This window comes from Rana temporaria, chromosome 2 (genome assembly GCF_905171775.1).
Source record: "Rana temporaria chromosome 2, aRanTem1.1, whole genome shotgun sequence".
Lineage (NCBI taxonomy): Eukaryota > Metazoa > Chordata > Amphibia > Anura > Ranidae > Rana > Rana temporaria.
This window is the reverse complement of record NC_053490.1, coordinates 129,251,802-129,275,348: the sequence shown is the minus strand read 5'-3', so window position 1 is coordinate 129,275,348 and position 23,547 is coordinate 129,251,802. Positions and strand designations below refer to the sequence as shown.

At 46.2% G+C, this 23,547-nt stretch overlaps 1 protein-coding gene across 1 annotated transcript in view; it reads right to left on the bottom strand.

Annotated features, from left to right (window-relative positions):
* Positions 1–23,547, bottom strand: part of LOC120929493 (retinol dehydrogenase 7-like) — a 37,463-nt gene that overhangs the window by 3,697 nt on the left and 10,219 nt on the right. The window contains exons 2-4 of the mRNA XM_040340976.1: positions 13,484–13,823; positions 10,376–10,634; positions 4,369–4,532 (exon numbers count right to left, since the gene is read on the bottom strand). Of these exons, the coding sequence (XP_040196910.1) occupies positions 4,369–4,532; positions 10,376–10,634; positions 13,484–13,796 (736 nt within the window). The 5' untranslated portion in view covers positions 13,797–13,823. The remainder of the gene's footprint in view (positions 1–4,368; positions 4,533–10,375; positions 10,635–13,483; positions 13,824–23,547) is intronic.

Sequence of the window (23,547 nt, the reverse complement as noted above, 5' to 3'; positions counted from 1 at the left end):
TCTCATCCAGCCCCTCTCTCTCTCCCATCCAGCCCCTCTCTCTCTCCCATCCAGCCCCTCTCTCTCTCATCCAGCCCCTCTCTCTCCCATCCAGCCCCTCTCTCTCTCATCCAGCCCCTCTCTCTCCCATCCAGCCCCTCTCTCTCTCCCATCCAGCCCCTCTCTCTCTCCCATCCAGCCCCTCTCTCTCTCCCATCCAGCCCCTCTCTCTCTCCCATCCAGCCCCTCTCTCTCCCATCCAGCCCCTCTCTCTCTCATCCAGCCCCTCTCTCTCTCTCATCCAGCCCCTCTCTCTCCCATCCAGCCCCTCTCTCTCTCCCATCCAGCCCCTCTCTCTCTCCCATCCAGCCCCTCTCTCTCTCCCATCCAGCCTCTCTCTCTCTCTCTCTCTCTCTCACATCCAGCCCCTCTCTCTCTCTCTCATCCAGCCCCTCTCTCTCTCTCATCCAGCCCCTCTCTCTCTCTCATTCAGCCCCTCTCTCTCTCCCATCCAACCCCTCTCTCTCCCATCTAGCCCCCCTCTCTCCCATCCAGCCCCTCTCTCTCTCATCCAGCCCCTCTCTCTCTCATCCAGCCCCTCTCTCTCATCCAGGCCCTCTCTCTCTCTCTCTCATCCAGCCCCTCTCTCTCTCTCTCTCTCTCTCTCTCATCCAGCCCCTCTCTCTCTCTCTCTCTCATCCAGCCCCTCTCTCTCTCTCATCCAGCCCCTCTCTCTCTCTCATCCAGCCCCTCTCTCTCTCTCTCTCTCATCCAGCCCCTCTCTCTCTCTCATCCAGCCCCTCTCTCTCTCCCATCCAGCCCCTCTCTCTCTCCCATCCAGCCCCTCTCTCCCATCCAGCCCCTCTCTCTCTCATCCAGCCCTCTCTCTCTCATCCAGCCCTCTCTCTCTCTCATCCAGCCCCTCTCACTCCCCACTTTCTCTCCCATCCACCCCCTCTCTCTACCAACTCACCCCTTCTCTCTCTCACCCCTTCTCTCTCTCTCTCATTCTCTCCCACCCCTTCTCTCTCTCTCTCTCTCCTACCCCCCTTCTCTCTCACCATCACCAAGCCCCTCTCCCCTGCCAAGTGGACACTGACTAACAGGTGACAGCTAAGCATGAGCTCCAGTGTGTTCGCATGCTACACGTGCGGAGCCCGCCAGGAAGTCTGCACGGCACTGCGCTAATCACAGCCAGGGAGATATTACCCGATCTCTGCAGCCGAGCATCGGGACAATGTCTCCCTGGCTGTGATTAGCGCAGTGCTGTGCAGACTTCATGGCGGGCTCTGCACCATGCAAACACGCTGGAGCTCATCCTTAGTGACAGCAAGTGGGAGTTAGTGATCCCATCCCTTCCTAAGCACTGTCACTTAACCCATGCCCCCAGCACTGCCAGTCTGCCACTGACCTCATCCTCCTAATGAAGGACTACAGGTCCCAGCATTGGCCCCTCAGAGCTGAAGATGTGACATGCTCCCCCAATGGGGGAGTAGGAATCGGGTAGGTCAGTGTAGTGATCAGGTAGGTCAGTGTAGTGATCAGGTAGGTCAATGTAGTGATCAGGTAGGTCAGTGTAGGGATCAGGTTAGTGTCAGGTATTTCAATGCAGCAATCAATTAGGTCAGTGTAGGGATCAGGAAGGTCAGTGTAGTGGTCAGGTAGGTCAGTGTAGGAATCAGGTACAGTAGGTCAGTGTATTAGTCGGGTAGGTCAGTGTATGTGCAGTTTTTACCCCAGATGTGTTGTTTAATGGCATTAGTTCATTTTTTTTGGAGGGGGGGGGGCCCCATACAGCATTTTGCTATGGGGCCCTGAGATTTCTAGTTACGCCCCTGTCTCCATCCCTGGATAATATAAAAAAAGAAATAAGGTTGGGACTTAACATGAGGCATATGAACAACAAACAAAGGCCTCAATCCCTATTTTTTATATTATCCAGGGATGGAGATGCATTTCAGGAGTAGAATAAAGTGCCTCCATAGGATGCATTAAGGTGAAAAAACATTTACCTTTACAACCTCTTTTTTTTTACAGTAAAAACCTTTACAACCTCTATAAAGGGGTTGTAAAGACAAAAAAATGTTCCTCTTAAATTAAAGTCTGACAGTAGCTGATAAAGTAAAAAGTAATGTTTTGCATTATAACTAGTTTGATACCTGTTGAAATCGAGCTGTTTTATTCACCTCCGTCACTCCTGAACAGGGTTGGACTGGCCATTGGGACTACAGGGAGTTTCCCGGTGGGCCGATGGCTCAGTGGGCCGGCTTAAGTGACAGCGGACCGCTGCCCCCCTCCGCTCCTCTGTCTCTCCCTTCCCGCAGCACTCAACCGGGGGGAACAAAAAAGCAGGAGGAGGACCAGAGGAGCAGGGGGGACGACAGAGGAACATGGGGGAGGGGACAGACAGCTGACTCAACAGCTATGGCCTGGGAGTTTCTCACTTCTGCCTAAACTTGTCCCATAAGGGGGGGGGGGCACCAAACTGATTATTTGCCCCGGTTGAAATAATGTCTAGCTTACCCACTGGTACCGCCTATAAGTACCAGTACCAGCCCTTCTACTCTAATAAAGTAGAATGGCTAGTGAAGGGGGAGAGGTGGCTTGGGTGGCCGGGGGGGTGCGGGAGTTGTCCGGCCGCCATGGGAGAGACCTGTCAAAGTGGGCCAGTCTGGATGAAGTCCAGGGCCAAATTTTCGTCCCAGTCCAGCCCTGCTCCTGAATCGTTATTCTCCCTGACTTCCTGGTTTGCGGTGCGCATTCATTCTTGCTACATCACGGCCTAATGGGAACTACAGTTCCCATTAGGCTTAGCCTCCATGCCTGTGAGAAATAAGAGAGCATCTTCATGCAGGGCTGTAGTCATAGGGAGGGGGTGAGCACATTCTGCTTTCCACCATGCAAAACGGCTCCGATGCTGGTGGAAAGCAAGAAGAGGAGTGACAGGAAATGGCATTTTCAAACCTGCATTACTGTATTTTGGAGGTCAAAAGGAAAAACGAGGTAAGTGATATTTAAATGCTTTAGCTTACAGCAATCAATTGATCTAATAAAAAACTAACCTTGAGGCCCAGATTCTCAAAGGTGATACGACGGTGTATCTCCAGATACGCCGTCGTATCTCTGAGTCTGAGCCGTCGTATCTATGCGCCTGATTCTTAGAATCAGTTACGCATAGATTTGTATTAGATCCTACCGGCGTAAGTCTCTTACGCCGTCGGATCTTAACTGCATATTTACGCTGGCCGATATGGGCGTGTATGCTGATTTACGCCTAGAAATATGTAAATCAGCTAGATACGCAAATTCACGAACGTACGCCCGGCCGACGCAGTACAGATACGCCGTTTACGTTAGGCTTTTCCCGGCGTAAAGTTACCCCTGCTATATAAGGCGTACATGGGACGTACCAATGTTAAGTATGGACGATGTTCCCTCGTCGAATTTTGAAAATTTTACGTCGTTTGCGTAAGTCGTCCGTGAATGGGGCTGGACGTAATTTACGTTCACATCAAAACCAATACGTCCTTGCGGCGTATTTGGAGCAATGCACACTGGGATATGTCCACGGACGGCGCATGCGCTGTTCGTTAAAAACGTCAATCACGGCAGGTCACATAACATTTACATAAAACACGCCCCCCTGTTCCACATTTGAATTAGGCGGGCTTACGCCGGCCTATTTACGCTACGCCGCCGCAACTTACGGAGCAAGTGCTTTGAGAATACTGCACTTGCCCGTCTAAGTTTGGGAGGCGTAACGTAAATAGGATACGTTACGCCCACTCAAAGATGCGCCGATCTACGTGAATCTGGGCCTTAGTGTTCCTTTAAGCTCATGGATAAAAGTTAAAGGAGTTGTAAACCCTTTATGTTTTGCATACATTTGTTTTCACCATTTTGCAAAAAAGCCAAAATTTTAATTTGACAAACATTAGACATTTATTAATACAGTTTTTTTTTTTTTTTTAGATTTAATACAAATTTTGTTATTTAGGCTGTGTTTTTAAGCTCTAATAATGATTTTACTGTTTTATTATTTTAGAAAATAATGTTTTAATAAAGATTTGCACAATGTACAAAAATTAGCAGCACCATAATTTTATTCCACAAGTCCTGTGGTTTCATAAAATGTATCGGTTGGGGGTTGTTTTACAAACTTCCAAAGCTGTGGGTAAAATATATTGAAACATGATAAAGTGAAAACTAGCAAAAATGGTTTGGCCACCTCAGTGGAAAGCAGGGCCCAGCACGGAAAGATTTAAAACCTCTTCATTTAAGCTTACAGTATACATGTGTAAATCGTCAAAAGTAATTTTAATAAAAATAAACCAGCATAATTATATTTTTCCCATAAAGAAACATATTTACAATTGTTAAATTACTTACTTTCTAAATAATATTCTTCTCCATAACTTTGTCGTCGTTCTTCTGTAGTGCTTTCCCAATTCTTTTGTAAATCTGCTTTTAAAGCTTGTGTATTTGTTAACTGGGTGTTGAAAAATCCTGGCTCAATGATACACACCTTCACTCCAAATGGCTTCATTTCACGCCTGTAGAAACATACATTATAAGCATGTTTGAGAATTTATTAATTTGCCAGTTTTAAAATGTTGTGGATTTAAAGTAATGTCCTTCTTCTGTGCCATCTGCTTCTGCCAGTGGTGCTTGGTGAAAACAATTGTTCCCCTTTTAATTAACCCCTCCTCTTCCTTTACCAGTTCTGAGCAGTTGACATTCTGTTTCCCATGTGGTACACACAACTTCCACAGAACCAGATTTAACTGGATAAGGCCTTGTACACACGATAGGTTAACCAGAGGACAACGGTCTGAAGGACCGTTGTCTTAGGTTAACCTATGAAGCTGACTGATGGTCCGTCGTGTGTACACACCATCAGTTAAAAAAACGATCGTGTCAGAACGCGGTGACGTAAAACACGACGACGTGCTGAAAAAAACTAAGTTCAATGCTTCCAAGCATGCGTCGACTTGATTCTGAGCATGCGCGGGATTTTAACCGATGCTTTTGCATACTAACGATCGGTTTTGAGTTCTCATTTTTTTAACCTAAGGTTAAATAACCTATGGGGCCTACACACGATCGGTTTGGACTGATGAAAACGATCCAAACCGAAAGATACCGGAAGATATGGACCCAATACTTGAAGTATATGGAGGAGCGAGGGGGATAGATGCGAGAGGGGGGAGAGGCGACCGACGGGGGTTTTTTTTTTTTCTTTTTTCTCCCCTTTTTTTTCAAGGGAGGGTGGGAGGGGAGGGAGAAAGCGAGAAATAGGATGGTGAGGAAATGAGAAGCTACACAGAATCAGAGAAGATATGGAGAGAGAGAGAGAGAGAGAGAGAGAGATAGGACGGTGAGGAAATGAGAAGCTACACGGAAAGAAGATATGGAGAGAGAGAGAGAGAGAGAGAGGGGGTTCCCTCGCTTTTTCCCTCCTTTTTTGGATATAGTTGATACAATAGGATGATATGTAATGTGATAATCTGTAACGTGAAACTTCTTGAAAAAATAAATAATTTATTTAAAAAAAAGAAAACGGTCCTTCAGACCGTTGTCCTCTGGCTATCCTATCGTGTGTACGAGGCCTTAGAAAGAGCAGACTTCACCCCTCCATAACTCCTTGTTTACACTGAAGTGCAAATTCCTCTGCAGATGACAGTCTGTGTTGTGCTGCTCACCTATGTACAGTAAATGCTGTGTTGTTTCTCAGTGAGTAGGATTGACTTGCAGTGTTTCTTTTTATTGTTTTAGGCAATGATGTGTGTTGTATTGTTATGAAAGTAGCTTAGACTAGTGTCTTATGCTGTATGTTTTGATCTGGACTGCAAACACATTACACATATTAGACAAGCCCCAAAGTTTTTTCTATACTTACAAGTAAGATAGCATAAAATCAGGAGAAAGTACAGTGCAGTCTAAAGTTGTGCAATCCAGCTTGCAATTTGTACAAAGCAGCCAGAAACCTAGCAGTCCTTAAAGGGTCACTAAAGGATTTTTTTTTTTTTTAGCTAAATAGCTTCCTTTACCTTACTGCAGTACTGGTTTCATGTCCTCATTGCTCGTTTTTGCTTTGATGTTGCTGTAAAACTGCTCTGATCTCCACACTTCCTGGTCGTCTGGCTCCTTATAACCATCATACTGGGAGCTTTTCATGATGGTCTAAGCTGTCATTACTGTGTGTCTAAAACTTAACAGAACTAATCAGATTCATTTTAAAAACAAAACACTGCCCTGGATTTGTTTGTTTTTGTTCTGTGGGTCTCTTTACTTCACATAAACATGAAACCAGTTTAAAAACGAAAAGTGAAACTGCAGGCACATTATATGATTGAATTTAATCTATTTTTAATCATTTTTAAAAGGAATCAGTTAACTTTTATGTCTCTATACCCTGTAAACAGTAATTTCAGCAAAAAAATTGTTTTCCTTTAGTGATCCTTTAAAGAGAATGTAAAGCTGAAAAAACACCTTGCACCCTCCGCCCCCCCCCCCCCCCCGAGCCCCCGTTTTTACTTACCTGAGCCCGAATCTCCATGGGTGTGATCCCGCGTTGCTTTCCCCCAGCTCTAAATTGGACGATTGATAGCAGCACAGCCATTGGCTTCCGCTGCTGTCAATCAAATCAATAAAGCAGCGTGCCGGGGGGCGGGGCCGAGTGATACACTTGGCGGCTATGGCCGCAACTGTATCACACGGGAGAGCGCCCGCAAGCAACCCCCTTGGGAGAGCGCCTCCCAGAGGGGGGTTAGCTCTTGCAGGGAGAAGCCGAGACAGACGCCGAGGGACCCCAGAAGATGAGGATCGGGGCCACTCTGTGCAAAACGAACTGCACAGTGGAGGCAAGTATGGTATGTTTGTTATTTAAAAAAATAATAATTTACAACCCCTTTAAAGTGGAGGTCCACACAAAAATGTCTAGCTCCAGCAGAATACAGCACATGTGATCAATGAATTTTAAAGAATAAAGAAGGATGGGACTTGCATTCCCTAGCTATTAAGTCTAGGTTCACATCTATGCAGCTGCGGTTGATGCATTTTTCATGTATGTTTTCATGCATTTTACGTTTTTTTTCTCTATTTAAACACACTGTAAACACACTGTACATAGCTGGTTGCTAAGCGGGGGGGCGGAAAGCTGGCCACCGCGTCCTTAAAGTGGTTGTAAACCAAAAAAGCGTGATGAATGTGCTTACTCCATTACGAACAAGTCGTTTTACCAGAATGAGCGCTCCCAGTCTCATAACTTGCTTCTGAGCATGCACTGATTTTTCACGTCGTTAAAACCCACACACAACCATTTTTTACAACCCGAAAAACGACAACGTTAAAAATGTCGTGAAAAAATAGAGCATGTTCAAATCTTTTTTCAGGAGTTTTTCAGAACACGAAAAATGCTCTGAAGCCCACACACGATCGTTTTTAATGACATTAAAAAAAACGTAATTTTTTACAACCCGAAAAATGATCGTGTGTACGCGGCATTAATCTTATTCTAAGGCATTATTCATTCAGTAAGCCTTAATCTAAGGCATTATTCATTCATAAAACTGGCATTCTCAGTGCGTCTGCGCAGTTGTCGCGCATGCGCCATACACAACGGTGCATTATTTTTGGGAAATATCTCCTAAACCGTGTAGGTTTAGGAGATATTGCAAACACCTACAGGTAAGCCTTAATCTAGGCTTACCTGTAGGTGAAAGTTGTAATGGAGGGTTTTCTTCTATTTTAACAACCGATGAGTCATCAGCTGTCAGCGGGAGAGACAGCGGTGGGAGAAGACGGCAGCAGGAGAGACGGCGGTGGGAGAAAACAGCTCAGAGTTAGTTTTTGACAAGTCCATTATTAAAAAAATAACTTTTTTTTTTTACATTTCACTTCTCTTTGGGGTGAATGGGTAGGGGTACGATGTACCCGATACCCATTCACATCAGGGTCTGCGAGCAGGGGGTTTTATCGGAATCTGGAAGCCCCCTTTAAGAAGGGCCCCCCAGAACCAGCCCCCCCTATGTGAATGGGTATCGGGTACATCGTACCCCTACCCATTCACCTCAAAAAGCAGTGAAATGTAAAAAAAGTCAGTTTTTGACAAGTCTATTATTAAAAAAATCTAGGATGGTGTTTTGGGAGGGGGGGGCATGTGGAGGGCATGCGGCCGTGTATGGTTTGGGGGGGGGGGGCTCGATCGGTATTCATTTAGTATGGATTTGGGGGGGGGGCACGCCATTTAAAAAAAAAATGTTTTTTTCCCACGATTTGTTTTTTTGACGGGAATTTATTTTTTAATTTTTTTAGATTCAGCTGTTAGTGGGGATCCCCGCTGACAGCTGATAACTCATTGGTTGTTAAGGACACAGCGGCTGGCTATTCGGCCCCCTGCTTAGCAAGTAGCTATATACAGTGTTAAGATAAAAAGGGCAAAACGCAAAACACATAAAAAAATTGCATCACAAACACAACACTTCGGTTTCTGGTGCGATTCAATTAAAGTCTATTACTTGCAAATCGCGGGAAAAAGTAACCGACCCTTTCCAAAAATGCACTGGCCGCAAAACGCATAGATGTAAACTTGTACCATAGGAAACCATGTTAAATGGATTGTAGTGCGTTTCTGCAAACTGCAAAACGCACTAAAAATGCATAGGTTTGAATCTAGGTAAGTAACGAAATTACAAAATTATTTAGAGGAACACAAACAGCAATGAATGTGAAACATGATACATATTCCTGATGTCTGCACTCACCATTACATACTCCTGACCTCTGTGTGTTAAAGTGATACTTAAGTCTGTTTTTTTTAGTTTTAAAATTACAAACATGGTATACTTACGTGCTCTGTGTAGTGGTTTTGCACAGAGCAGCCCAGATCCTCCTCTTCTTGGGTCCCTCAATGGTGCTCTTGGCCCCTCCCTCCTGCCCCCACAGATGGCTATGAGGGCACCTTGAGCTGAGCAGCTGCTCTGCGTGTCTATTCAGACATGGAGCTTCAGCTTGGCCTCGACCCCTTTCTCTTCTCATTGGCTCACTGACTGTGATTGCCAATTGCCCCTGCTTCTGTCTCAGCCAATGAGGAGAGAGAGTTTACACATTTCTGACACTTCACTCTGAATTATGCAGTTTGGAACCCTGCACTCTATGCAATAGAATCTTCTGACCCCTGCAGTCTATATCTCCTCTGCACTTTTTGCATTATAAAATCCTAAACTCTGTGCATTATGACCTTTTCGACCTCTGGGCATTACGCATTTCTCAACCCTGCACTCTTTATATTACACATTCCTGAGCTTTACACTTTGTGCATTAAACATTTCTGACACATACATCATGTTTTTTTTTATGGACCCCTTTCCCCTATACTCATTGCATTATACATTTCTGATTTTTGCACTCCTGACCCCTGTATTAGGCGGCTCTAGGCTTTGTGAGGCCTTAGGCAAAACGTAGACATGAGGCCCCACTCATGCCCATAATGGGAAACATAATTCAAGCAAGAAAAATGGCTGCATAAAATGCACAGATCTAGCACACATGTGATCAGCACCACTTCCAGGGCACCCTCCTCACCCATCAGACATATTCAGCCAATGCAAGAGGAGGGGGGGGGGGGAGAGGGGGAGGTGAGAAAGAGACGGGTGATGGAGAGATTCAATGGCGCCGACATTAGTATTGATCACAGACAAATTAGGCGGCCGCAAGGCCCCTGTGAGTGTGAGGCCTTGAGCGGCCGCCTAATTAGAGAGTCGCCTCTGAAGGGGTTGTAAAGGTTCATTTTTTATTTTCCCTGAAATTTCCCTGCAAGCTACGTTTTAAAAAAGATACAAGCACCTTTTTCTGTGGGAAACACAGGCAAGGCAACCTATTCAAATAAATGGTCTGCTGTGCCAGTGCAAACGTGGCCCACAGAAATGCACAAATGTGAACTAGGGTAGGACTGTAAAATAGCTAACCTTACTGGGCAACGTTCATAAAAACTGGAAGGAAAAACTGAAACCCGAGGACCCGAGAAAATAGAATTACGGATGTGATTGCTTACTATGGGTAACACATATAGTTTTTCCCTTTTCCAGTCTTTGAATTTGGCACCAATTTATTTTAATTAAAAAACTTTTACTTAGTATCTGCTGCTGGACTCCCCCCAGAACAAAAAATTATCCATGGCCCTGTTCCTTTTTGTCAGATATATAGACTTGTATGGAAATTATATTAACTATTTTAGCAAGAATTCCCTTCTTGTGTCCCAGTACAGTAACCATTTTTTTATTTAGGTCCTTGAATTAAAACCATTTCATTCCTGAGCTACACAATAACAAGTCTACCGTATGTAATAACATTTTACCCTTTTTTTATGCAGAAGTAGAATTGTTTAATAGCTCACCTGAGGGTGTCTGAGAAGGATTCTACTCCATACTTGGACATGCAATATCCTCCAGGATTTAGAGTAAACCTTCCCGCAATACTGGCTACATTGATCACGCGCCCTCTGGCTTTCCGGATAAATGGTAAGAGGTTGAGTGTAACATCCACCAATCCCAACAGATTAATATCAAGGACTTTTGCAAAATCGGCTTTAGTCATCCATTCATTGGGACTGCATGGTATACAGACTCCTGCATTGTTTACAAGACCCCAGAGTCCTGAAAAAGAAGGTGCATATATATATATATATATATATATATATATATATATATATATTTAGTCATTAATGTATTGATTGATACACATTATTTCTGTGAAGATGAGAACAGGAGTATATTATATATATATATTGTTTTTTTTTGTGGGAACACGGGGAACCGGCTGCTGGGGGGTCTATTGTAGGGTGACCACGTGTCCCGGATTTCCCAGGACAGTCCCGCATTTTGCAGGTCTGTCCCGGGCACATTCATTCCAGGACAATACAGTGTCCCTGAATGAAACTGACACAGCCACCCCCCTGGGCCAATCTGATGCCCCCAAAAAAGGCCGCCACATCACTGCTTTACTCACTGACAGTACTTGTCCTGGCCAGGAATACCTGGAGGAGCACAATCCCCGCCCCCTGCTTGTGATTGGAGAAATCATAAACTCTGCCTCTTGTGTTCAATCACTGAGCTGTGATTTGTTACAGCACAAACTGATTTTTGGAATGAAGGGTGTCCCTGAATGGTAGTTTGGAAATGTGGTCGCCCTAGTCTATTGTCAATGGTGGGGATCTGTTTTTAAGTAAGCTGGGGGATCTATTGTTTCTGGGGGGGGGTGTATTATGTTGCTGGTAGGGGGGACCAATATGTTTCTGGGATGGATCTTATGTTGCTCAGTGTGGTATTTTGTTGTGGGTGGCCCATTGTTGCTGTGTTGGGGGTCTATTGTGTGGGGGGTCTATTGTTGCTGGGGTGGGGTCTATTGTTGCTGCATGATGCATGATCTAAATCAAATCCAATCAAGTTGTAGAAATACCTCAAGGATGATCAGTGGAAACAGGATGTACCTGAGCTCAATTTTGAGTGTCATGGCAAAGGTTGTGAATTCTTATGTACATGTGATTTGTTTTTGATTTTTAATAAATTTGCAAAGGTTTCAAACAAACTTCTTTCACATTGCCATTATGGGGTATTCTTTGTAGAATTTTCAGGAAAATAATGAATTGAATACATTTTTGAATGAGGCTGTAACATAGCAAAATGTGGGTGTGAGATAAGAATTTCTCATCTCAGTGCCAGAGCACGAGCCTGTATACTGTTTATAGCTGAGGCTACATAGATTTTCTAGACTGCACCCAGTGGGTGCACCTGCTAGTGTCTAAAATAGTTTGGGCCAGCCTGGCCCAAAAGAACTAGTTAACCACTTAAGCCCCGGACCATTTTGTTGCTAAATGCCCAGGCCAGGTTTTGCGATTCGGCACTGCGTCGCTTTAACAGACAATTGCGCGGTCGTGCGATGTGGTTTCCAAACAAAATTGGCGTCTTTTTTCCCCCACAAATAGAGCTTTCTTTTGGTGGTATTTGATCACCTCTGCGGTTTTTATTTTTTGCGCTATAAACAAAAATAGAGCGACAATTTTGAAAAAAAATGCAATATTCTTTACTTTTTGCTATAATAAATATCCCCCAAAAACATATATAACATTTTTTTTCCCTCAGTTTAGGCCCATACGTATTCTTCTACCTATTTTTAGTAAAGTGTTTATCGATTGGTTTGCGCAAAATTGATACCGTTTACAAAATAGGGGATAGTTTTATTGCATTTTTATAATTTTTTTTTTTTTACTACTAATGGCGGCGATCAGCGATTTTTTTCGTGACTGCGACATTATGGCGCACACTTCGGACAATTTTGACACATTTTTGGGACCATTATCATTTTCACAGCAAAAAATGCATTTAAATTGCATTGTTTATTGTGAAAATGACAGTTGCAGTTTGGGAGTTAACCACAGGGGGCGCTGTAGGAGTTAGGGTTCACCTAGTGTGTGTTTACAACTGTAGGGGGGTGTGGCTGTAGGACCGACCTCATCGATCGAGTCTCCCTATAAAAGGGATCACTCGATTGATGCAGCCGCCACAGTGAAGCACGGGGAAGCTGTGTTTACATACGGCTCTCCCCGTTCTTCAGCTCCGGGGAGCGATCGCGATGGAGCGGCTATAAACGAATAGCCGCGCCGTCGTCCCGATCGGACCCCCGACCCGCTAGAAGGCAGGGACGTATATATACGCCCATCTGCCTGTACGTGCCATTCTGTGGACGTAAATAGGCGTGCGGCGGGCGTTAAGTGGTTAAAGAGACAGTTAACCTAGAATTCAACTTTAAAGTAAACCCTCACATATACCCAGTGAAGTGAACATCCTCAGATGATACAGAAATGAAACAAATCTCCCTACATAAGTTTTACATGTATATCTGCTGTCTTCATCTTTATATACCTATACTTGACAGACAGGGTAGCCATTTTGGGGCCCCTTACACAGCTTTAGACGTGCCCCCTACCCCTAGCCTGACCACCAACATTCCCCAGAGTCCAGAGTTTAAAGGCATAGTTCACCTTTACCATAAAACTGTCTATGCAGATAAGCGATGTCTGTTCAGAAAGTGCACATCATGTTAGAAGATTTTCTCTTCCTGGTTAGCACTGCAGTGAAGCCTGGGCACACAGTCAAGACAGCTGATTAGGTAGAGACTTTCAGCTCTGTTCCTTGAATAGTTCAGGGCTCTACTAATCTATTTATAGCATCCTCCCCAACACAAAGCTCAGGCTGCTTTTATCACACGTGATGGAGAACTTTTTAGGAGTTATCAGGCTGATAACAGAAGAAGGGAGCAGGAGAAAGCTATGGGACTTAGTGCTTTGAAGAGAGATAAGAAAACATTGGAGATATATGTGCCCAGTTAAAATTTCACAAATCGGGTTTACATCCACTTTAAGTTAACTAGAAATGCCAATGCACTGCCCCCATCATATTACATGTTTTATATTGCTTATAAAGAGATTGAAAATCTAAACTCTGACCTTGTTCTCCAACAATAGAAGATACCCATTTGGCTGCACTGCTAACACTCTCACTGTCAGTGACATTTAAAATGACAGTCTGCAGTCTACTGGAAGTATCTTTTTTCAGATTTTCAGCTCCTGTATCGCTCAGACATGCAGCCAGAACCCTGATTCCACGTTTGTCCAAGTTCCTTGCCAGAATATTTCCAAATCCTGTGTCACATCCAGTAATGAAGACATATTTGCCTGCAAGATTGTCCAGGATTAGACTTTGTCGGTACCATCTGTATAAGAAGATCAAACCCAACACTACCAGCAAAGGGAGCCACATGATGATTCAGCAGTAGGATCCTTCTCACTGCAAAATAAAATCAGAAAATTAGCCTGATAATAATATTATATTAGTCACACATGTGCCTGTTTAAATAATGCTGCCTTCCTTGTGAGTAGTGTATGTGTTTACATGTCTAGGTTCTGTAATGCACAGAAAAACTTTGTGGAAGTATTAAATGAGTGATAGGGGAGACTGTGGAGGGAGACCTAAGGAAAGCTCCTGATGATACAATCAGGGCCGGACTGGGCATAAAAACCAGCCCTGGAAATTCTTTCATAGCAGCCCCAGTGGCGTAGCGGGGGTTGTCAGCACCCAAGGCAAGTAATTTGCACCCCTAACCCGCGGACATTTAGCACGCCGAGTCCCTTCCACTCGTACAGTATTAAACCCCTTATGCCCTGTACACACGATCGGTTCATCCAATGAAAACGGTCTGATGGATTTTTCATCAGATATCCGATGAAGCTGAAGCTCATCAGTCGTACCTACACACCATCAGTTAAAAAAACGATTGTGTCAGAACGCGGTGACGTAAAACACTACAACGTGCTGAAAAAAAAATTAAGTTCAATGCTTCCGAACATGCGTCGACTTGATTCTGAGCATGCGTGGATTTTTAACTGATGGACGTGCCCACAGACGATCGTTTTTTTCTATCGGTTAGTTAACCATCAGGTAATTTTAAAACAAAGCTCCTAGTTTTTTAACCGATGGATAAAAAACTGATGGGGGCCACACACGATCGGTTAGTCTGATGAAAACGGTCCATCAGACCGTTTTAATCAGACAAACCGATCGTGTGTACGTGGCATTAGGATGTACCACTCTTTCTCTTTGTTCTCCTTTCTTTAACTTTTATCTCGCTCTATCCTAATGTCTTGTCCCCACCCCCTATCTATCGCTCTTTATCCATCTTTCATGTTCTTTCTCACTCGTTTTCTTTCTTTATCCCCCTCTTTTAATTCCTTCTCTTACTCCTTGTTTTTTTCCTCTCTCAACTCTATATCTAAACACACACACACACACACACACACACACACACACGCACGCACAGTGTATGTATTTACACCTATATGTATATAGGAGATGGTCAGAGACTGCAGATATATATTACAGGAGATGGTCAGAGACTGCAGATATATATTACAGGAGATGGTCAGAGACTGCAGATATATATTACAGGAGATGGTCAGAGACTGCAGATATATATTACAGGAGATGGTCAGAGACTGCAGATATATATTACAGGAGATGGTCAGAGACTGTAGTTACAGGACAGGAGATGGTCAGAGACTGCAGATTATAGTACAGGAGAATGTCAGAGATTGCAGACATGGTACAGGGGACGGTTAAGGATTGCAGACATGATTGATTCAGGAGATGGTCAGAGGCTGCATTTAAAGATGAACTCAATGTACAGGTATATAGTATTGCAGGGTTGCTCCACTCTATTTAAACTATCTCTGCAGGATCAAGGCAGTCTTTATCCTTTGAAAGTACAACCAAGTGACAGAAGAAATAATCACATCCAATTTCTAAAATACAAATTTTCTTGCAAAAACTGAACTGCTCAGGATTAGTGGAGGACAGTAACCAGTTAATTGGTCTGTTAAGCTTTTAGCCTCATCCAGCAGTAAATCCTCCAACAAAAACAAACTCCTATCAAACAATCTGTGCAGCACACACAGAGCTCTGCCTAAATAGCTGATTATAGGCTGAAATGGTTAAATGTGTCCCTGGTCTCATAGAACACTGCTGCAGCGTCTTCCAGAGATCTTATCAGTGTGATCAGACAATGTGCAGGTCAAGTTATAGGCAGAAACAGGGAGACAAGAGGTGTGTGTGTGGGGAGGCTGATTGATAACCTGCACACTGCCTGATCACATATCTGAAAGACACTGCAGCCGGCCAGCAACATGTTACTGTTCAGATTTGTGTGTCCTGAGGCTGCAGAACGTGGATTGTTGTCATCCTACCTTTCCTTTCCTGCATCTCCCTCCTAGCGTGCCCCATTCAGCCTCACTCCAACACTTACAATCAAATGTGAGCGGGGGAAGAGCTACACTGCCTGCTGATTGGCTGTGGATGGACCGGAGGAGGAGCAGGTCCTCCCTTGAACTCCTTTATGCAGCGCTATTGGCTGTGGGTTCCCTACTAGAGAAATGACTGGCCAGTGGCCAGTAAGTGTTCCCTCCTGCATTATCCTCCTCCACAGCACACAGACCTGACAGTGCCTGCCGCACGATAGTCACGTGCTCCTCCAGCCCTCCGCTCTGCTGCTGGAATTTATTTCCTCATCCAGCCCCGAGTCATGCTCACAGCAGCCAGCCTACCGGGATATTTCCCGCTGTCCCGCTAGGCCAGTCCGGCCCTGGATACAATCCACTAGCAAGCTGGGGGGGGGGGGGGGGTGCACTTGTGTAGGCTTGCTCCTGAGCCGCATTGTGTTTGTCAATTGACACAAAGTGCTGCTCCCCCCAAGCTCCCGCATCACTGGATTTGACAGTCAGGGTAGCCATTAGATATTTTGGGGCCCCTTACACTAAGGTGACTAGATTTTTTAAATTAAATCCGGGGACATATTTTTTGTTTACTAGTAATGGCAACAATCAGCGACTCTCTGCCGTCGCCGCCCGCCTCACAGTCGCTCAAGTCTTACTCTTCGGGCTCCGGCTACTACTGGATGGGGAGCGGAGGAAGATCACTCCGCCAGGGAAGGCAAGGAGATAGGCAGGTGGCTGGCCAGGATTTGAGCCAAGGCAGAAGAACATGTGAGCGGAGCTGAATGGGCATGCGCCCGAAACTGAAGAAATATTCCCTCCGCTCCGACCAGCACATGATCATCAGAAAGGGGCACAGATAATGGGAAAAATACAACCCCCCTATGCTAGTAGGCACGGCGGAGCGGGGGGTGTAATTCTATTTTTTTTATTTTAATTCTGCACCGACTGTCTTTGAAATTGCCCCTGCCCCCTATTAAATCCAATCTGGGGACAAAACCAGGGACAGACTTGGTCCGGGGACAGTGTCCTCAATCAGGGGACTGTCCCCTGAAACTGGGGATGTCTGGTCACCCTACCTTACACAGCTTTAGGCCTGCCCCCTACCCCTAGCCTGACCACCAACATTCCCCCAGAGTCCAGAGTTTACTTTTACCATAAAACTGTCTATGCAGATAAGGGATGTCTGTAAATAAAAACAAACTGTGCAGCTCTGACTAAAGTTGAATAATGCCCTTGCTATAAGTGTAGACCATATACATACCTCATGTATGGTTTGGCTCTGAAGAGAAGGTGCTACCATCGAAATGTGACAGTCAGTTTGGGCCCCGGTAGGGTCCCCTCAAACTCTGGAGTGCACTGTGTCTAGGACGGATGAGCTACAGACTAGTAGCTCGATGAGCGGTTATTACCGTATTTATCGCGGTATAGCGCGCTTCCGCGTATACCGCGCACCCCTAAAGTTGCCCCGAATCCTGTGGAAAAAAAGTTTTTTTTGTACTTACAGTTTTGGTATCTTGCGCGGCGTCCATCGGCGGCCTCGTCGGGTCCGGCGTCCGTCTGCGGCTTCGGGTGTCCTCTTCGTCGGGTCCGGCGTCCTTCTGCGGCTTCGGGTGTCCTCTTCGTCGGGTCCGGCGTCCGTCTGCGGCTTCGGGTGTCCTCTTCGTCGGGTCCGGCGTCCTTCTGCGGCGTCCTCCCTGCTCGTTTCCCGCGCCGAGTTTGAATACTGCGCCGACATATACAGAGCGCAGTACACTCGTGTATTGTCGGCAATGCTCGGCTACTCTCGCACTGACGTCCTGTACGTCCAGGACGTCAGCGCGGGAGGAGCCGAGACTGCCCGACAATACACGAGTGTACTGCACTCGCTATATGTCGGCGCAGTATTCAAACTCGGCGCAGGAAAGCGGGTATCGGCGTATACCGCGCACCCACGATTTTGCCCTGATTTTCAGGGCAAAAAAGTGCGCGGTATGCGCCGATAAATACGGTAATTCACATGTTTGTGAGCATGTTCTAAGACAACTTCTTCGTAAATTAATACTGTGGGATAATGCACTAGGCTGGTGTGCCCTTTTGTGTTTGTTTCTTGTACATACTGTACCTCATCAAGTCTGACTGGAACACTCCCAGGACGTTGCTTAGAGATGCCTAGTTGTTACTGCTCACCTTCACCATCACAGAAGGGTGCTTTTTTCTTTTATTCAAACCCCTCACATGCACTTTATCACTCCTGATACAGTAGCACTGAGCTCAGCATCTAAGAGCTCACTCATGTGGTAACTAGGTGATTCTTGGCCATGTCCTAGAAGTTTTCCAATCAGGCTGCATCAGGTACATAAATTGCCTACAGCTTCAGCAGGGGCACTATTCAACATTATTCAACTTTGGTCAAAGCTTGCAACAGACAACAATAACATTTGTTTACGTTTAGTTGGTGAAATTTTAAGTAAAGTTTTGTATCCCAGTCCACCTGTTCCTACTTGTCTCCAGAGTCCAGATATGATGTAAGTGGAAGAAGAGGCTGCTCCAACAAGCTCAGAATCATTATGTACACTTTGTATTTCAGGATATTTTCTTAGGAATTTCCTAAGAACATTTCCTGAAATAGGAAAAAGCAGAATGTTTGTTCTATCACAAAATCCTCAGAATCAATGATCATGATGTCTGTGATCACAAGCCCACCACGCCTTCCTACCACAAGGCCAGCCATGGAACCAGAAAGTTTGAAGTTAAAGCAGAACTCAACTTTTTTTGTCATCCCATGCAGTGGGGGCCGGGGCTGTGCCTGCACTGCTTGCATTAACTGATCATTTTTGTCTAGGGGTGATAAGAGTAGAGAGAGGACTTACCTAATCTGCCCATCCTCCCAGCACAAGACCGGTCCCTGGCACTCCTGCCCCCCTACAGTCTATCGGTCTTGTGCCATCATTCCTGTAGACCAGCTCTGGATATGAGAATGGCAGGAACAGTCCACCATTGGACGTGGGGGTGCACTGTTTTCAGAAGGATGAAAGTATAGGCTCTCTGTTCACCCCTGGACAAAACAAGCAGTCAATCTATGCAGTGCGGGCACTTTAAAGTGATTGTAAACCCTTACAACACACCTTTTGCTACAGATAAGCCTATAATAAGGCTTACCTGTAGCTACCCTGGATATCTCCTAAACCTGAACGGTTTAGGAGATATCCCCTGTATTTGCATGTGCCGATGTAATCGTATGTGCCGTTGCTTTCAGTGACTGTGCCGTTACCGGCGTGTCCCACGCGCATGCGCGGGAGTGACATCATCGCGTCTCCGGCCAATCACAGCGCCGGAGCCGTGATACCCGGAAGTGACTCCGGGACAACATGTCGCTGGCTGGTGCTGTGTCAGGCACCGCAGTGGGGGCTTTGATCCGAGGTGAGTATTACATAATGAGCTAAGGCCTCGTACACACGATCGGTTAACCAGAGGATAACGGTCTGATGGACAGTTTTCATCGGTCAAAACCGATCGTGTGTGGGCCCCATAGGTTATTTAACCATCGGTTAAAAAAAAAGCCAACTTGCTTTAAATTTAACCGATGGGAAAAAAACGATCGTTAGTAGGCACAACCATCGGTTAAAAATCCACGCATGCTCAGAATCAAGTCGACGCATGCTTGGAAGTGAAAAGATAAAAATTCCGCGCCAGATACAAAAAAATAATTAAATTAAAATAAAATTAAATAAGAAAAAAGCTGCTCCTCATAAAACAATACTGAATTGTGAACGTAGAAAGTGAGGGATAGAGGGCGCTATACCACACAATGATAGATGTGATTGCTGATTACCACAAATGTGTGCGATGTACCAAATAATAAATTTCAATAGATACAATAAGTTTTCAAACAGATCTGTGCCATAAGTGAACAATAATCACTAGAATTGGAAGATAAAAGATTATAAATCAATATAAATCAAGTGATCCCAAACAATTGTGCATAGTTGAGCAGATTGCTCTGCAGTGTATATAAACAAACACTAAAGTTCACTGTGTTCAGAAAAGAAAAAAATATAGTCCCAATATTATCGCATCGAGGCCTACGGGTAACTGACTGCGTTTTGTACTTTTTTTTGTACTTTTAAGAATTTTAATAAATAAATAAATAAATAAATTATGCATAAAAAGCAAGACGAATCTTCTCAATTTGCTGTGATCTTCCTAATGGAGAGAAGTAAAGAATGCCACCACCACACTTTTCAATCTCCTTTTACACCCAAGGTGTATTGTAAATTAAATGCTCTTACCAGAGCTTGTTGACCACTTTAGTTAAAAAGATAGTCACACAAGCTGACGCAGGATTGTGCCTGCACACATGTAGACATGGAAAAATAAATATCAGTTCCAGGCGTTCCGAATGGGATGAATATGCAAAAAAGAACCAGGAAAAGCCAATAGCGTAATAACGTTTAATAAAATATGCAAAAAAAGGAAAAAACTGCGCTAATCTAGAAATATAAAATGAGCAGCTACACAAGCAATGTGACAAAAATTGAATAGAAATAGTGAAGAAACATGTAGCGCTAGTGAAAAAAACACTTAAGAAAGTGCATAAAGAACCATGGATAAATGCAATTAAACCACAGTAATCTGTAAATAAGTGTCCATTAAATAATAGAAACACAGAAAAAAAGTCCATCAGTAGAAAACATATGACCACATCATCGTCCAGGAGGGGACATTCTTTAAAGTAAAGGCTAAAGTTTTTTTTACCGTATTGTATTGATAATGATGGTCTTGTACTTTTTGTACGTTTAATCTTTATTCTCCTCTTTTTCATTACATTTGTTGTTCTTGCTAATCTCTGCCTTGCATGTAGTCTCAACATCCCTAGTTTTGCCTTTCAATTGTGCTTATTGCAAAGCATAAAGCGTTAATATTTCAGGAGTTAATTTTTAGTGCTGCTGCTGCTACTCCACACACTCACACTCTCTCCTCACTCCCCTCTCTGCACTCCGTCACTCTCTTCTCACTCCCCCCTCTGAGCTCTCTCTCCCCCCCCCCCCTGAACACACTCTCTCTCTCCTCACTCCCCCCTCTGAGCTCTCTCTCCCCCCCCCCTGAACACACTCTCTCTCTCCTCACTCCCCCCTCTGCATTCTCGCTCTCCTCACTCCCCCCTCTGCACTCTCTCTCCTCACTCCCCCCTCTGCACTCTCTCTCCTCACTCCCCCCTCTATGCCCTCTGTCTCTCTCCTCATCCCCCCTCTGCACACTCTCTCTCCCCTCTGCACACTCTCACTCTCCTCACTCCTCCCTCTGCATGCTCTCTCTCTCCTCACTCCCCCCCTGCACACTCTCTCTCTGTCTCCTCACTCCCCCCTCTGCACTCTCTCTCCTCACTCCCCCCTCTGCACTCTCTCCCCCTCACTCCCCCCTCTGCACTCTCTCCCCTCCCTCCCCCCTCTGCACTCTCTCCCCTCACTCCCCCCCTCTGCACACTCTCTCTCCCCTCTGCACACTCTCACTCTCCTCACTCCTCCCTCTGCATGCTCTCTCTCTCCTCACTCCCCCCCTGCACACTCTCTCTCTGCACTCCGTCATGTGCGCCGTCGTAAGTCCTAATCTGGGCCGTCGTATCTATGCGACTGATTCTTAGAATCAGTTACGCATAGATATCCATTAGATCCGACAGGCGTAAGGCTCTTACGCCGTCGGATCTTAACTGCAATTTTTTTTTGCCCGCTAGGTGGCGCCTCCGTCGTTTTCCCCGTCGAGTATGCTAGTTAGCTAGATATGCGAATTCCCGAACGTACGCGCGGCCGACGCAGTAAAGTTACGACGTTTACATTAGGATTTTCCGGCGTAAAGTTGCCCCTGCTATATGAGGGGCAACCAATGTTAAGTATGGCTGTCGTTCCCGCGTCTAAATTAAAAAATTTACGTCGTTTGCGTAAGTCGTCCATGAATGGGGCTGGACGCCATTTACGTTCACGTCGAAACCAATGATGTCCTTGCAACGTCATTTGGAGCAATGCACCCTGGGAAATTTTACGGACGGCGCATGCGCAGTATGTTCGGCGCGGGAACGCGCTTAATTTAAATGCTACACGCCCCCTACCCGCCTATTTTGAATTAGGCGGGCTTGCGCCGGGTGATTTACGCTACGCCGCCGCAACTTTTCAGGCAAGTTCTTTGTGAATAAAGCACTTGCCTGAAATATTTGCGGCGGCGTAACGTAAATGAGATACGTTACACCCGCCCTAAGTTACGCCATTCTACGAGAATCTGAGGGAGCAGAGGGTGGAGTGAGGAGAGAGAGGGAGCAGAGGGTGGAGTGAGGAGAGAGAGGGAGCAGTGAGGAGAGAGAGGGAGCAGAGGGGGGAGTGAGGAGAGAAAGGGAGCAGAGGGGGGAGTGAGGAGAGGGAGAGGGAGCAGAGGGGGAGTGAGGAGAGAGAGAGAGAGAGCAGAGGGAAAGTGAGGAAAGACAGTGAGCAGAGGGAAAAGTGAGGAAAGACAGAGAGCAGAGGGGGAGTAAGGAGGGAGACAGAGAGACAGTGCAGAGGGGGGAGGGAGGGGAGAGAGAGTGCAGAGGAGGGAATGATGAGAAAGAGAGTGCAGAGGGGGAGTGAGGAGAGAGACAGAGAGCAGAGGGGGGTGAGGAGAGAGAGGGAGCAGAGGGGGGGTGGGGTGAGGAGAGAGAAAGTAGAGGAGGGAGTGAGGAGAGAGAAAGCAGAGGGGGAGTATGGAGAGAGAGAGAGGGGGGAGTGAGGAGAGAGAGAGAGTGCAGAGGGGGGTGTGAGGAGAGAGTGCAGAGGGGGGTGAGGAGAGAGTGCAGAGGGGGGGTGAGGAGAGAGTGCAAAGGGGGGTGAGGAGAGAGTGCAGAGGGGGAATGAGGAGAGAGTGCAGAGGGGGAATGAGGAGAGAGTGCAGAGGGGGAATGAGCAGAGAGTGCAGAGGGGGGGGAGTGAGGAGAGAGAGAGGGTGTGCAGAGGGGGGAGTGAGGAGAGAGAGTGCAGAAGGGGGGTGAGGGGAGAGAGGAAGTGCAGAGGGGGGAGAGAGAGAGAGAGTGTGCAGAGGGGGGAGTAAGGAGAGAGAGAGCATGCAGAGGGAGGAGTGGGGAGAGGGAGAGTGTGCAGAGGGGGGGGAGAGAGTGTGCAGAGTGGGGATGAGGAGAGAGAGTATAGAGGGGGGAGTGAGGAGAGAGAGTGCAGAGGGGGTGGGAAGAGAGAGAGTGCAGAGGGGGTGAGGAGAGAGAGTGCAGAGGGGGTGAGGAGAGAGTGCAGAGGGGGGGTGAGGAGAGAGTGCAGAGGGGGGGGGGGATGAGGAGAGAGTGCAGAGGGGGGGGGGGGTGAGGAGAGAGTGCAGAGGGGGGGGTGAGGAGAGAGTGCAGAGGGGGAATGAGGAGAGAGTGCAGAGGGGGGGAGTGAGGAGAGAGAGAGGGTGTGCAGAGGGGGGAATGAGGAGAGAGAGTTCAGAGGGGGGGAGTGAGGGGAGAGAGTGCAGAGGGGGGAGGGAGGGGAGAGAGTGCAGAGGGGGGAGTGAGGGGGAGAGAGTGCAGAGGGGGGAGTGAGGAGAGAGAGTGCAGAGGGGGGAGTGAGGAGACAGAGAGAGAGTGTGCAGGGGGGGAGTGAGGAGAGAGAGAGCATGCAGAGGGAGGAGTGAGGAGAGTGAGAGTGTGCAGAGGGGAGAGAGAGTGTGCAGAGGGGGGATGAGGAGAGAGACAGAGGGCATAGAGGGGGGAGTGAGGAGAGAGAGTGCAGAGGGGGGAGTGAGGAGAGAGA